The 14,596-nt window shown below is 58.3% G+C and overlaps 1 protein-coding gene across 1 annotated transcript in view; it reads left to right on the top strand.

Moving 5' to 3' along the window:
• Window positions 1-4,980: 4,980 nt before the first annotated feature.
• Window positions 4,981-14,596, top strand: part of PPARGC1B (PPARG coactivator 1 beta) — a 46,973-nt gene continuing 37,357 nt past the window's right edge. Inside the window, exon 1 of the mRNA XM_059860079.1 lies at window positions 4,981-5,122. Within this exon, the coding sequence (XP_059716062.1) occupies window positions 5,039-5,122 (84 nt within the window). The 5' untranslated portion in view covers window positions 4,981-5,038. The remainder of the gene's footprint in view (window positions 5,123-14,596) is intronic.

Below are 14,596 nucleotides of genomic sequence, written 5' to 3'. Positions count from 1 at the left end.
GGAGATAGCCCAGGTGCTCTCCTGCCAGGCAGCACAGGCAGTGAAGGGAGCCCAGGCAGCAGCACCAGGAGCAGAGGCAGCTCTGCAGGAAGGGATGAGCAGGGGAGGCAGCGAGAGGCCAGTGGGGTGACATGGATGGGCTGTGACAGACACTGGCAGCACAGTATGAGAGCTGCCAGGGCTGTGGGAGAGCCGAGCTCAGCCAGAGTGAAAGGGACACAAGGGACACGAAGCGGATGGTGCCATCCTGGCAGTCCCACAGCTGGATGGTGTCCTGTGCCAGGCTGCTCTGGGCAACACGGGGGACACTGGCCCTGGAACAGCGAGGGCTGCAGGCTGGGATGTCAGGCAGGGATGTCAGGCTGGGATGTCAGGCAGTGCAGAAGGAGCAGTGCAAGGTCTCTGACAGCGTGTTCCTTCCCCCAGATGAAGTGAGGCACAGCATGAGCCGAGCGCCCTGGGCTGCTGCCAGCCTCTCATCCCCAGGCAGAAGGGGCCGGCTGGCCCTGCTGTGCCAGAGCAGCCTGGGGAGGAGGACAGGCTGCTTCAGCTGCTGTGGGTGTGCTGCTTCCATGGACAAATGAGTCACTGGAAGTGCCATAAGGAGTCAATGGGCATCCTGGTCCCCTGCTCGGCCCACACAGCTGGTGGGCAGCGTGAGCCATCGTGCAGGAGCCATCCCTACCCTCTGCTGCCTCTTGCTCCAGGAAATTCCCATCTGTTTCAACAATGCATCCACAAAACTCCCTTCCTGCTCCTTTGCCATCACACTTGTCTCCTGACAGGTTTTCTCTGCTATAACTGTGTGGATTTGCCTCCCCAGCACGCTCCAGGCTGCAGTTTGGGAGAGGAGCAGGCCGCAGGGTGGGGCAGGCTGCAGCCTGTACAGCATCCCCCTGCACGGGTGCATCCCTCAGCCCTCAGTGCTGGCCACAGGCTCCTCTGACAGAGCTGCAGCAGCCCCTGCTCCAGGGAAAGAGCTGCAGAGAGCCTGGCAGGTGGCACAGGGGGGAGGGACCCTCTGCCAGGTATGAAGAGAGGGGCCTGGGGGGCTGTGGCACAGCACACACAGAGTATCCATGGTGTCCTGGTGTGCCTGCCTGAGGGCTTTGTGGCAAAGTGGGACATCACTCCCCAGTGATGCTGAGGGAGTTTGGAGCAGGAATGGCAACCTCTGAACTACCAGAGGCTCAGTCCTGCCCCCTGGACAAGCTGGATCTCAGAGCCAGGAGCCCACCCCCCACCCACTTGCCCTCAAAATCCACTTTCGTTTCCTAGGTCCCCTCCAGCCCCAGGGGCCAGTCCCTCAGCCCTGTGGCAGAGACGACATCAGACTTTCACTCCTTGCTGGCCACCAAGCATAACAGAGCCCTCCTGTCACCAACTGAGGAGGAGGAGGAGGAGACAGGAGCTCCCAGGTGCACACAGCTAATGAGGCACGGCGAGCGTGGAGGGAAAGCAACACTCTGTCCCTGTGCTCTTGATCTCAGGTGAAGGATAAGGCTGAGCCGAGTGCTGAGCAGGGCTGTGGGGAAGGGAAAGCAGAGCTCGTGGAAAGGAGCCAGGCAGAGAAACTCAGAGAAAACCTGGGCATGGCACTGCCAGCCGCCGTGCGTGCCTGAGCAGCCTGCGTGGATGGAGAGTGCTCCAGGGCAGGGCTCCGGGCAGCCTGGGGACACCTTCTCCTTCAGGTGCCCCCAGCTCACCCAGCACCGGCTCACAGAGCTCCTGCCGACCCACAAAGCCTTTCCCCGTCCCCAGCCAGAGCGGCCACCGCGCCAGTCCCCCATGTCACGGGAGTGCCAAGCAGAGAGTGTCACCAGCGGGGGGCTGCGGATGTTGTAACTCCTCGGAGGAGCCCCATTTGCCGCTGCCTCTCACTGCTCGCTCCTTACAACATTTTGCCATCCACAAACAGAGGCAGCTGCAACGTGAGAGCGAGGGCGGGCGGTCGCCGGGCCGGGGTGGCTCCTGCCCAGCCGGCGCTCATTGGCTCCTGCCCCTGTCCCACGCCTGGCCTTTGGCAGGCTCAGGGTACCTTCAAACCCTGTCCCCTCCTGACCGCTGGCCCAATGACATTACTCTCTCGCTGTTGTTTTGAAAGGACGTTTGCAAGATTTCCTGTTATATTTTACCTCGGTAATGTTATCCCCAGCCCCTCCGGGCTGAGCATCGAGTTGCGGCTGCAGCGGCGGCGCGGTGCCACGGGGCATCCAGCACAGCCAGGGGCTGCCAGGCCAGGGTGGGCACAGGGGGCTTAACTTTGCTTGAGAGCTGCTGACACCTCTTGGAGACCATAGATACAGAGAGCAGCAGGAACTGGAGCTCTGGCAGCTGCCCTGCTTTCGAAGCTCAGGGTCTGGTTGAGGAGGAAAGCTGTGAGCACATGGCAGAGCTGGCCGGCTCCTGTGCACAGGGCAGGGTGTGTGACACGGGCAGTGTGATGTCCCATTCACACCACGGCATCCCAGACACCATCCCTACCCACCGCAGGTGTTTCTGAGGCTGCCACATGACTGACTTCTAAGAAGGTGGAGACAACACCACTTATAACATCTTGTCCTCCTTCGCCTCTCTCCCGGTGCTTCCAAAGCCCTTTTTATGAGTATTATTCAACCAATTCCTCCAGAAACTGCAGGGCACCGGGAAGTGGTGTGATCTCCATTTCATAGGTGAAAAGAACCAAAAGGCACAGAAAAATGCTTGGACTGTGCAGAAGTCCAGAGCAGTCAGGAGCTGCCGTTGGGCAGGTTAACAACAACTTGCAGCCACATCAGCAGCTGTACTTCATCCTGCAGGATCCCACAGAAACCTAGAAGCAGCAGAAAGTCCACTTGGCCAGGATGCCCCCATTGTGCTCTGCTGTCCTGTGGCCTGACCCCATTGCCACATCCAGTTTTGCTGCAGGGCTGGAAGAAGCCCTCGCCTGTCTGTTCAGAGGAGAAATGGGGCAGTGCAGGCTGGTCTTTGCTTTCCTCATGCTCCTCCATGCCTGGGGTTGGCTGCTGCCAGGGAGGTGTCCTGCAGGCTGGAGTCTGGGAAGGGCTCATCTCCTTGGTTAGAAAGAAAAGGAGGAGGAAATGTGCTTGCACAATGACCAGATGGTAAAAGGTGTTTCTGAAAAATCCAGCTATGCACAACTTGATTTTCAAATGACAATTGGCGAGTAATTCCCACCAATGTTACTTCCCACTTGAGGGCAGATGGTGCAAAGGAAATCACGAGATACTCAAGTGCAAACCTCACCTTTTGTGCAATGAATTCCTCCCAAAGGACTGGTGTGGTGGGGCCTTCCAGCCCTGATGGGGCAAACCTCCTTTCTCTTCTGAGCTCATCTTCATCACACCATAGCCTTCATCACTTGTATCTTCTGCAAGGAAAGGAATGCACGTCAGATCACTGCTGATCACCCCACTGATCAGTGGGGTCAGCTGGGAATTTGAGTCTCAGTCTTCAAGGAATTGCACATTCCCCAGAGCAAGGCAATTTCTTCCTTGGTCCTTCTGACTGTGCTGTGCCCGCTGTGCTACAGCTGGGAATCCTGGCAGGGCATTCCAGGGCCCAGGCCTCCCACCCATGGGAAGAGAAATTTCACTGCTGGCAGGGCAGCCGGAAAAGCACCTTGGGTAAGTGTTTTGGCACTCAGTAATTAGTACTAGAGTGCACAGCAACGAGGAAGAGTTGCTTTGTCCCATCCCAGCAGCCAGGCCAGCCTGCAGCTCCCATCAGTGTGACTCAACAAACGCTGTCCCTGACATCTCCATTTGGTGCAAGGCTTGGGATCATCAGGGAAAACCCAGTGTTGCTCCATTGCGTGGTGTTCACAACATGTCCTGAGCCAAAGGGAGGCCAGAGGGAATTAAAAGAGTGGCTGGAAACAGCTCTGTCTTTGAAACAACAGCGAGGAGAACACGGGCAGGCAGTGGGCCTTTCCTGCCAGAGGGAGAAGCACTTTGTGTTCACCCCTCAGAGCCTGGCACAGAGCTCCCCACCCCGATAGCTCCACATCACTTTGCTCCATCAGCTCTTTACAGTGACCCTGCAGGCCTGTCTAGGCACTCTGAGGGGAATCAAGGATTTGGAGCCATTAGGCTGCAGGTGTTGCCACTTGGTTGGTTGTATATCAGCTAATTCAGGCTGCAGTGCCAAGCCTTGCTCTTTCCCATGTAATTGCTACGGGTAAGTAAATAGAACATTCATGAGATTTTTGGTCCCATCATTAATTATTTCTGAAAGGGCTTTTAGGATACGCCTCAAAACCCCAGACAGAAAGATGACGTGCGTGACATCAAGATGCTCACAGCCGCAGCTGAAATGAAAACAAGGAAAATCAGAAGATTCTTTGCTCCTTTTTAATCTTTACTGCAGTCCCCTGGTCCCACTTCATGCAGACCCACCGAGCCTGGAAGTGTCCCCTGGCCCAGCCGTGGCTCTAAGGGTTTTTGTATCTCCAAATATCACCTCAAATGGGGTAATCTGGGGACTGTTGAGAGGTGCCTGGCGCTGTTGGGTGCTCCCGCTTCTAAACGCTGGCAATTTGAAGGTGCGCACAGTAGCATTGCTCAAAGTGGGTTCCCTCTGCGTGTGCATGTCCCTGCGGAAGGCGCTCCAGCAGAAACTACGGAGCACTTTAAAAGCCCCAGAGAGAGCCTGGATCTGCCCCCTGGTCTGACCCGCTGTACCCACCGCTTACACACCCAAACTCGGAGCGACCCAGGGGCCGGTGGCACCCCCCTTTTGACGGGGTGGCACTTCCAAGGGACACACGCAAAGTGGTGTCCCACGCGTGTCTGCAAAGCCCCCGGGGCGCTTCCTCGCAGCGATCCCCCCGTGGCCGGCTCCCGCAGCCGCTGCGGGCGGGGGCTGCGGGCGGGGGCTGCGGGCGGGGGCTGCGGGCGGGGGCTGCGGGCGGGGGCTGCGGGCGGGGGCTGCGGGCGGCTCCGCCCCGGCGCTCCGCGCTCCCCGCCCCGCCGGCCGCCCGGCACCCGCCGCCGCGCCTGCTGCATGCTCGGTGCTCAGCCCCAGCCGGAGGTGGAAGATGGCGGAGCCGGGGCCGGATTGCAGCTCTCTGCTCGACGAGGATCTCTCCTCCTTCGTCTTCAGTTACCTAGCTGACAGCCAGGTAGGCAGCGCGGGGGGGGCTCTGCTGCGCGGCTCCCCGGCGCGCTGCACCGGAGGGGGGGAGCGGACGGACCCCCCCGCTGCTTGCCGGGGCACCCCGGGGAAGAGCTGGCGCTGCCGGAGCGGGGCTGCGGGGCTGCTCGTCCGCCGGGTGCCGCGGGGGTGCGCGGCGGTCCCGTTCTCTCCGCGGCTGCGGAGCCGGCCGCCCGCGGGGCTGTGCGCGCCCCTCCCGGGGCTCCCGGGCGGCCGCAGCCCCGCCGGCGCTTTCAGCACCACTCGCACGTGGACTCCCGCGCCCCCTCCCCGTTCCCCCATCGGCCGGCACTTTGGGGGGGACGGGGGACAAGTTGATGGGTCGATGGGTTTCGGTACAGAAGCACCCCTCCGGTTGTTAGGGCTCCCCGAAGGTGGGGAGGGGGCGGCGCAGTGGTGGGGGGGGGGGCTCCGCAGGGGGCTGCGCGGTGGGGGCTGATAGAGCCGGGCTGGGGGATGAGTCATGCCGAGCGTCAATTCCACGCATACGGGCTGGGATCTTGGGGGATGGAGGTTTGGGGAGGGGGGGTGCGACAGCGACAGGGGTCTCGGTGCTGCGAGTCGCCGGCTCCAAAATGTGGATGGGCTGTGTTTTGGACGGAGCTGGGTATTAAAATCAGATTAAGGCTCCTTGGCAGCTCCGGCGGGATCACGAGAGCGAGCCGTGCTGGCTATAGGGCTCGCATGCTTTTCCATTTTGGGGGCTGCAAGAGAGGCGCTATACAATAAACCGGGCAGGAGCCGGAGCCGGGGCTGAGCCCGAGCACGGCCGCGCATTTCGCAGTCGGCTCGATGAGGCTGCTGCAAGTGGGAAGAGTTTTCTGTAGTTATCATCCCCCCCGACCCTTCACTTTCATAACCACGGATTACAAAAGAGCTCTGATTGTGAAGCGAGCGCATTCATCCCAACCCTTGCTCTCTCACCAGTTCAGCCCCGCGATTGCAAACAGCCAGCACCGTGTGTTTTTTGGGGAACAGGACCAGGGCTAATCCTGCCGCCGTTTGGTTTCAAAACAAACACGGGCTCGAGACCTGGTAAATCAGATTTGCCCGCGGTGCGTGTGCCAGACAGAACCAGGCAGAGCTTGCCACCAGCCAGATTGATGTAGTCCCGGCACCTCTGCCCGCCTGCACCAGCGCCAGAGTGCTCCGGCTTGGCACGGGACCGGGCGGCTTCTGGGGGCAGAGCAGGGGGGAGGCAGCCTGGCTTCTTAACCAAGAGCTGCTGACAGGTTGATTACAGCAGAAGGGTCAGGAAAGGTGAGAAGTGGGCCGAGATTTTGTAAGCACTTTGTGGGTTTTTTCCATTTTGTTATTGCTGAGGGAGCCAACGGCTTGCAGGAGAGGAGGCTGGCTGTGTGGGACACTGTCCCCCGAGCGGGCTGCGTGTGTGGGATGCCATCCCCTGGAAGTGTGGCACAAAGGCTGCAGCTCCCACCAGCCCCATTGCTCCCTGAACAGGTGAAAGTTCCTGGCTCCACTTCCCTATAATAACCCTCCTGTTCTCAGTGTGTTAACCATGACATGAAAGGCTCTTATGGTTACAGCATGTGCCTGGAGCCTTGTTTCTCTTTTTCTTTTCTTTTTGGTCAGCATGTGCCAATCTAAGAATCTTATTCCAAAAAGCGACTGCTAAGGGAGGGGGAAAAAAAAATCCTACGAATTGTCATCCTTCTCTGGTGCTAGCCCACCATGTTGTGAATATTGCCTGGAAAATCTGGAACTGTGAAATGGCCTGTGCTGAAATGAGACAATGTTGATGAAACGTAGTTGGCTGTGTCCCCTGTTTTCTCTCCCTGTCCCCCGGTGTGCTGTCTGCTGGACGGAGCAGCGCAGGTAGCGCTGCTCTGAAATCTGCAGGTGTGGGAGGAGAGGAGCAGCGAGGGCAGCGTTGCAGTTCGCTGCAGCTCCCGTGCAGCCCCTCTGTGCTCTCCCGTCCGGCGCCTGCTTTCGATAATTCCATTTCCTCTTCTGTCCCCACGTGCACTGAGGGGCTCAGGGCTGCGATGGGAAGAAAAGAGAAGACAGAAAAAGGAAGAAAAAACGGCCCCCCCCAGCTATGATTTGCATGCGTTTGCTTAAGAACCGCCTGAAGTTGTAAGCATGTGTTGTGCTTGTACCTTAACCTCTGATGAAACTGGGGGAAGGCTCCAGCCCTGGCTCTGTCACATGCTGCCTTCTAACTGGGAGCGGGAGGCGGGCCGGGCTGGCGCTGACGTCTCTCCCCATTACTACTGTACGAGCCTCTGCTTACAACTGGGTTACTGACTCCTCCGGGGAGCCCCAAAGCTGCTGCCCCAAGGACCCCAGTGCCCCAGCTCGGAGCAGGTTCTCCTGAGAGGCTGCGCTGTCAGGAGGCCACGGGATGATGAATAGCAGCCGTTTCCTTCGTGGAAATTTTGAGGAACTGGGACTCTCCTGCTCTCTTGCCCGTGCTTCTCCCCGTCCTGCTTTTGCACTGGGTTGTGAGAAAGGCACAGTTGGTGCAGGTGCCAGGTGATGCCTTCCCCTCCAGGGGAGGAATCCTGAGCAAGGCTCTCGGGGAGAGGCACAGGGAAGGTTTGACAGGGGTGTCTGCATCAGTCCCTTATTCATAAGGGTTTGTGCGGAGGGTGCCAGCTAACCTCTATTTACATATCGAGGACAGCGATGATTCACGTGGTACCTGCATTGCTACAGAAAGAAAATCAGGGGTTTTCACTTGATATCTGCCTTTCTCCTGCCAACTCCTTTTTTTCTTTTTTTTCTTTTTTTTCCTTTTTTTTTTTCCAACAAAAAAAAAGTGATTTTGTTCTTCTGCGCCTCAAAATGTGTCATTTCTGGGCCTGCTTAATCCATTTTGTGCAACTCTGCTGCTCAGAGGTATGAAGCTGGTTGTAGCTGGTTCATCTGCTGGCACCAGGCACTGGGAAGTGCCAGCCAGGCAGCTCTGCTGAGAGCACCACGGAGCAGCTCTCAGCATCCTTGTGAGAAGCTGGAGCACTGTGGCTCTAACGGCTTCAATTTGTTTAAAAACCCCAAACAAAGTGCAGCAGGAGGGGGAAAAAATAATAATAAAAAAAACCCAGGCTGCTTCTCAGAGGGATGTTTAAAGATCACATGAACTGAAATACAATATTCCCTCTTTAACTTCCCAGCCTCCTGCTAACAGCTTAATCCATCGATGAGCGCAGGAGGCACAGCGAGCCCGCGCTGGGTTGGCATTTCTAGTGCTGAAGTGGGATGCATCTCTGATTTCTGATAGTCCTCACTGAGCTGACCGATATCCTGCTTTTTCTGTGGCTTTTCTCTCAAAGATTTGGGGTGGATTTGGATGATGGACAGCCCGAGGGCCTGTGCAAAATGCATCCTCAGCTGCATTGCTGCAGCGTGGGTCGAAGGGCTGCTGCAGTGGCAGGGATGGAGGAGGCTGAAGTTTTCTGGAAAGGAGGGTGGCTGTGTCCTGGTGGCTGTCATGGTGCTGGAGCTGGGGGTGCTGGTGGCTGTCCCCACCACAGCAGAGTCTGAGCTGAGCTAGCAGAGAGAGAGCAGGTGGAGGGAGAGGAGGTCTGGGCTGGAACCTGCCCCTCAGAGCCTGCCCCCACACCTGCCTGACTTCCCCCTGGGATTCTGACCCGTGTTCCCCACCCCAGGGGTGCCCCACGCCGGGGGTTCCCCCCACATGCCTGCCTGCACATGCCTTCCCCGCTCTCATGCTGTAATGGAAAGGCACCTCTCCAACAGGTGAATAATTAAGGGCTCAACGAGGGCCTCCAGCAAAGGGAGCTTTGTGAGGGAGAGGGATCTCTCTCACATTAACCTTTCCAATGTCAAAAGCCTTTTTGTAGGGAGGAACTCCACTTACATGAGCTCTTTGGCACGGTTGGTTGTTTCATTAAAAATGCTCCGGGAATGCCCCTTCCAACCCCAAACTCCTGTTTTTGGGAATGGGTCCCATGTTTCTGGTGTGGGGCTGGGGACAGGGATGCCACAGGCTGGCTCCAGGCAGATGGTTTGTTGTGGTGCCAAGGGCAGGAGCCCACCAGGCTCTGAGGTCCCCTTTGGTGGGGCTGGGGGCTGTGGCAGGATGTGGGAGCTGCAGTGCCATAGTGATGGGACAGGGAGAATGCATTCAAACTGACAGAGAGTAGGGTTACAGAAGACACTAGGAAAAAATTCTTCCCTGTGAAGGTGGGGAGGCCTTGGCACAGGTGCCCAGAGAAGCTGTGGCTGCCCCTGGATCCCTGGAAGTGCCCAAGGCCAGGCTGGAAGGCGTCCCTGCCCATGGCAGGGGGTGGAATAGATGAGCTTTAAAGTCTCTTCCAACCCAAACAATTGTATGATCCCATGAAGGACACGATTCCCCCCGGCCAGCATGTGCCAGCACCATGGAGGCTTGGGGACATCCCCGGGCTCGGGCAGAGACATGTCATTGTGCAGGGCCAGTCTGTGCTGCTGCTGCTGCCAAATGCCACCACCGAAGCCACCACATCTGCATGCCCATGGCCCTGGGGAGATGCTGTCACCGGGGCAAGGGGCACCATCCCTGTGGGGCTCTGCAGCACTGGCTCTGTCGGGGAAGGGAAGTGCTGTCCCCAGAGACGCGGCTCCACCGGGACCACGCGTGTGGCACCGCTTGGCCGCCAGCGCGGAGCCGGGGACGCGAGGTGCTGGCAGGGCCTCGGCTGCAGACACGTTTGCCGGAGGAATCGGCTTCAGGCTCCCGCAGCTGAGCCCTGCTCCATGGCAACCCGGCGCGGGCTTATATTTCTCGTGACTGCTTGGCAGCCTGGAGTGATTTAGCAGGGGGGAACTCTGTGCGCGCCGGAGCCGCCGCCAGCGCGGCCGTGCCGCGGTGACCGCCACGCTCCGGGCCGTGTGGGGCTCCGGGCCGTGTGGGGCTCCGGGCCGTGTGGGGCTCCGGGCCGTGTGGGGCTCCGGGCCGTGTGGGGGGCTCCGGGCCGTGTGGGGCTCCCGGCCGTGTGGGGCTCCCGGCCGTGTGGGGCCCCCGGCCGTGGGGGGCTCCGGGCCGTGTGGGGCTCCGGGCCGTGTGGGGCTCCGGGCCGTGTGGGGCTCCCGGCCGTGTGGGGCTCCAGAGCCCTGCCCTCAGCCCGGGAGTGGGCAGGATCCCGCCTCCTGCTGCCTGCAGAGCCACCTTCTCGCCTGTACAAGGGTGTTTTAAGGTGTCTGTGCTTGTAGTGAGGAGCCAGGGACTAAAGGTTGAAGTTAATGGGGCGGGTGGTCAGGTGAGGTAGTGACCTACTTCCAGGGGCACGGGCACCGGAGGCACTGGGTGATGGTCCAGCCAATGTGTTTCCCTTCCCTTATCGCTCGTCCAATCTGCTTTTCAGCACTTTTCCTGAACTCTGGCTTACAAATTATTATTTATTTATTTACGGCGGTCGGGTTTTTTTTTTTTCTTTTTCCTTTTTCTTTCAATAACGGGAGCTTCCAAGAAACGCCAAAGGACTTTGCACAGATCTGGCTGCGTTCAGGGCCTTGTCAGCCCTGTCCTCATCCAGCCCCGTCTCACTGCACTTCCCCACGTGGAGGCAACAGCCAAGGCCGAGCTGCTGCATTAAACCAATTCACTTCTGAATTAACACAGGGAAAAGTAAAAGCTGGAAATCTCCTTTTGGCCCTGGGAGATCTGGAAACCCGCCGGGGGAGGGGTTCTTTGTGTGGCAAGTGTAGTATCTGCTGGTGGGGGATGTGGAGGGGCTGTGGCAGCCCTGGGGACACGGCCCCATGCAGTAGCCAGAGTCACCTTTGATCTCTGCTGGCTCCGGGCAGCAATGTGGAGTTTAGGGAAAATACTTCCCTTATCTCACATCCCAGTGTCCTGAGGCAAAGCCTGCAGGCACTGGGAGCTGGGTGGGCACCCCAGCACCAGGAGCTTCCCTGGAGGGAGCATGATGATGCTGAAGGGTGCCAGGAGCTTTTTACATCTGTGTCCCCTCTGTCCCCATGGCCCCCTGCCCACCCAGATGGGAACAAAGGCTGGAGAGCCCATGGAGGGCTGATGTGACACTTCTCCCCTCCCCTGGGATGAGCAGTACATGCTTTATATGGATGTTTTTGCGCTGAGGTGGCGCCTCCAGCTCTTGCAGGGACTCCAGTTGCAGGGCAGCAGCATATCTTTACTGAGATGCATTTTCTGAATTCTTCCTGTGCGCCCTGCGGCCAGGGCAGCATCGCAGCCCCTCTGCCGGCCCAGCCCCTCGGTTCCTGTTTCATTTTGCTGCCAGTTGGGCTCAGAGAGCAGCAGCTCAGCCCTGCTGTCGCTTCTGCTCCCCCCTTTGTCTGGGGAGGCTGCAGGACATGCTTTGTCCCCAGCATGTGGGGGGACGGTGTGGGAAGTGTCATCCTTTCGCCCCCGCTGCCAAAAGCTGCCTTCCCCACCTATTCCCCGAGGAACCCTCATTTCCTAATTTTCACGGACGTCAAGAGCAAGGAAATCCTGTGGCGAGGGCCGAGCGTCCTGGCCGGGGCTGCGGGCCCGAGCTGGGGCAGCTGGGGATGGAAGGAAGCCCAGCTGCCTCTCTTCATGTTTGTTCTCCTCCCTCCTGCGCCCTGCAAGGGGGGATGTGGCTTTCACAAGTGACAGCTGGGGACTTGGCTGTCCTGCCACGAGGTGACCCATGGCTGGAGCAGCCCCAGCTGTCCCTGGGGGTGCAGCATTTTTGCTGAGAGTTTTTCTTGCGTTTTTTAGCCAAGTTCCTAGGTAGGAGGGAGTCATGTTATTATTTTTTCATGAAGAAAGTGCATCTGTAGCTGCAGGGTGTTGGGGACTGCCATGACCCCTTGCATGCACGCAGGACTGGCACACTGGGCTGCAGCCGGGCTGGCTTGGAGCTGAGACCAGCACTGGTCACCCCGAGGCCATGGCTGTGCACGTGCCAGGGTGGCAGCGAGGAGCTGGAAGTGACAAGCATGGCACTAACAGCTCTCCTGGAAGGATGAAGCAGGGCAAGGCTCTGGCTCTTTCCCCTGCAGAGGCCAGTCCCTCTGCCAGCGTGGTGACACCGGTGGGCACAGAGCTGGTGGCTGTGGTCCTTCGCTCCATGTGTGCTGCCCAGGCAGAGCCCACACTCCTGGGCTGGGAGCAGGGCCAGATCCCAGTGCCTGCGTGTGGCAGAGCTGGCCAGGGGCTCATCTTGGCTGCTGCCCGGTGAGCTGCCAGCACCTGCTCCTGCCACGCACAGGCTGCTCACCGGGCACCAGCACGGCGGGGCTGAACTTTGTCCAGCTTCAGTCCTGATTTCTTGGCACCTTCCCTGCCTCGCTGCAAATGTTTGCAACTTCCACAGCCCTTGGCTTCCAGCTAATTAAACTTTGCATTCCTGTTGGCTCCCTGCAAACCCAGGCTGCTTCCCTTTGCCCCGGGCTGGGGGACCCGGGGCTCTGCCTGTGCCAGGTGTGTGTGGCTCAGGGCCACCTTCCTGCACCTTCGTGGCAGGAGGATTTTCAAACCTCCTCTCCAACAGCATCAGCCCCAGAGCTCTGCACAGCTGGAGATTTAAACCACCAGCATCGTTTCTCTTTTTGAGCAGGCTTGCACACAGTCACGACCAAACCGTGCTGATAATGAAAAGGAAAAAAAAAAAAGGCAATTTTTTTTCTTAAAAAGGAAGTTTCTGTTTCTGTGTGGGCCCCACAGGGAGGCTGGCGCATGCGGGTTTCCAGTGCTAGAACCCATTTCCCAGGTAACAGAACTCCAGCCTGTGAGAACTGTGTGGTTTTCTCAGGCTGAAAGGTTGGATGGTATTTGAGCTGCCTTTTTTTTCCCCTTGTTGCTGTGTCCTTTTAAGAAGGAATAAGTATGTCTATTTATATGTATTTTGAAAATGAAAGCACGTGGCCCGTGTCCCCAGAAACCCTCACGGTACATGTTGCCACCCAGCTCTGGGGGGGGACACTGCTTTGCTGGTGACCACCCCCAGCCCACCCCAGCAGCAGAACTGGGGGGCAGCCCCTGGAGCTGGGGATGAGCTGTGGTAGGTGCAGGACATTCCCCTGGGGATTCTCCATGTGACCAGAGGCTTTGGGATGTGGAAGTGGATGCAGCAGGAAGGAAGTTGATGGCTGAGAGGAGAACGATGTCATGGGGGGAATGTTGGGACAGCTTGGATGGGAAGGGCTGGAGCTGCTCACTTCCTTTACTCCTGTTGACTCCTCCTGTCCATGCTTTGAGTGGTGCTGCCTGGCCTGCCCGCACTGCTGCCTTCTCCCTTCCTCTGCCAGGGCATCTGCGATGCAGAGTGGTTTCCCTGGGGAGAACTGAGGGTCTGCTTGCCCTGGCTGCCTCCTCTCAGTGTCCACCTCAGTGTCCACCAGTGCCTGCTGCCCATCTGCCCAGAGGAGCTGCAAACCCAAGAGCTGGAGGCTGCACATCCAGCTGAGTCAAAAATACATGAAAGGCAGATTATCAGGGGGAGACTGTCCTCATCTCTGCCGCTCACTTAGGGCAGTGCAAGGACCTGGAAATACAGCTTTCAAGTTTCTCTCTGTATTTATGTAACCCAAACGAACTCTTTTTTGGAAAGAGCCACTCTGTCTCATTTAGATACCTAAATATAGCAGCCTCTCCAGAGGGAGGATTAGCCTGCGAGTGCCCTGGTGGTATGGGACCTTTGTGCACGGGTGTTATGGGGAGTTTGAACCTCATTCAGTGGGGCCTGGGGGGATTATTCCCCTTGCTATTATCAGGGTGGGCTTGCAGTGTTCTGGGTCAGCGGGGAGCTCACGGCAGTGACCGAGTTGGGAAGCACAAACCTGTGGAGATGTGGACTGCAGGGTTTTTTCTAAATGTCTCGATGCCTTTTGAGGCCAGGGCCCTTCTATTCCCAAACATGCTGTTTGTTATTGTGCCACCACCTCCCCTTGCTCTGCTCCAAAGCACTGAAGCAGAGCTGAGCTACAGGGTGAAACCTCCACATCCAGCCCTGCCAAAGGGCCCCGTGGGGCTGCAGCACCTCGGGGTGTTCAGTGAGGGCTGTTGGAGATGAATCACCCCCACAACATGGCTGGGTGGAAAGGCAGGGAAGTGCGAGGGTTCTTTTGCCCATGGGTGCACCCCAGGTAAGGTGCACCTTTAGGGAAAGGTGTGGGACCAAGCCTTTGAAATGCCAAGTTGAGGGACACCCCACAGGTTCCATTTCCCTTTGCCAGTGATGTTCATGGGCATTCAGGGACACCCACCCTCCTGGGCACCAGGGCCTGCACACTTCTCTGAGATGCAGGTGTTGGCAGAATCTGGGCACTGTGCGCAAACCATGTGCACAAACCACTTCTGCTTCTTCACACACACCAGAGCTCTTTGCCTTTGGATGAGCACAAGAGATGGGTCTGACCACGTGGTGTGGGGGGACTCTCATGCACCCCCTGGCATCAGCCAGCCTTGCACCTTGCACCAAGCATTGATGGGAGCTGAGTTTCTCAGAGGCGCACAGGGTGATCTTTG

The sequence above is a fragment of the Haemorhous mexicanus genome, chromosome 15 (assembly GCF_027477595.1).
Source record: "Haemorhous mexicanus isolate bHaeMex1 chromosome 15, bHaeMex1.pri, whole genome shotgun sequence".
Lineage (NCBI taxonomy): Eukaryota > Metazoa > Chordata > Aves > Passeriformes > Fringillidae > Haemorhous > Haemorhous mexicanus.
Note: the sequence above shows the minus strand (reverse complement) of the source record. Positions and strands in the feature narration are given on the sequence as shown.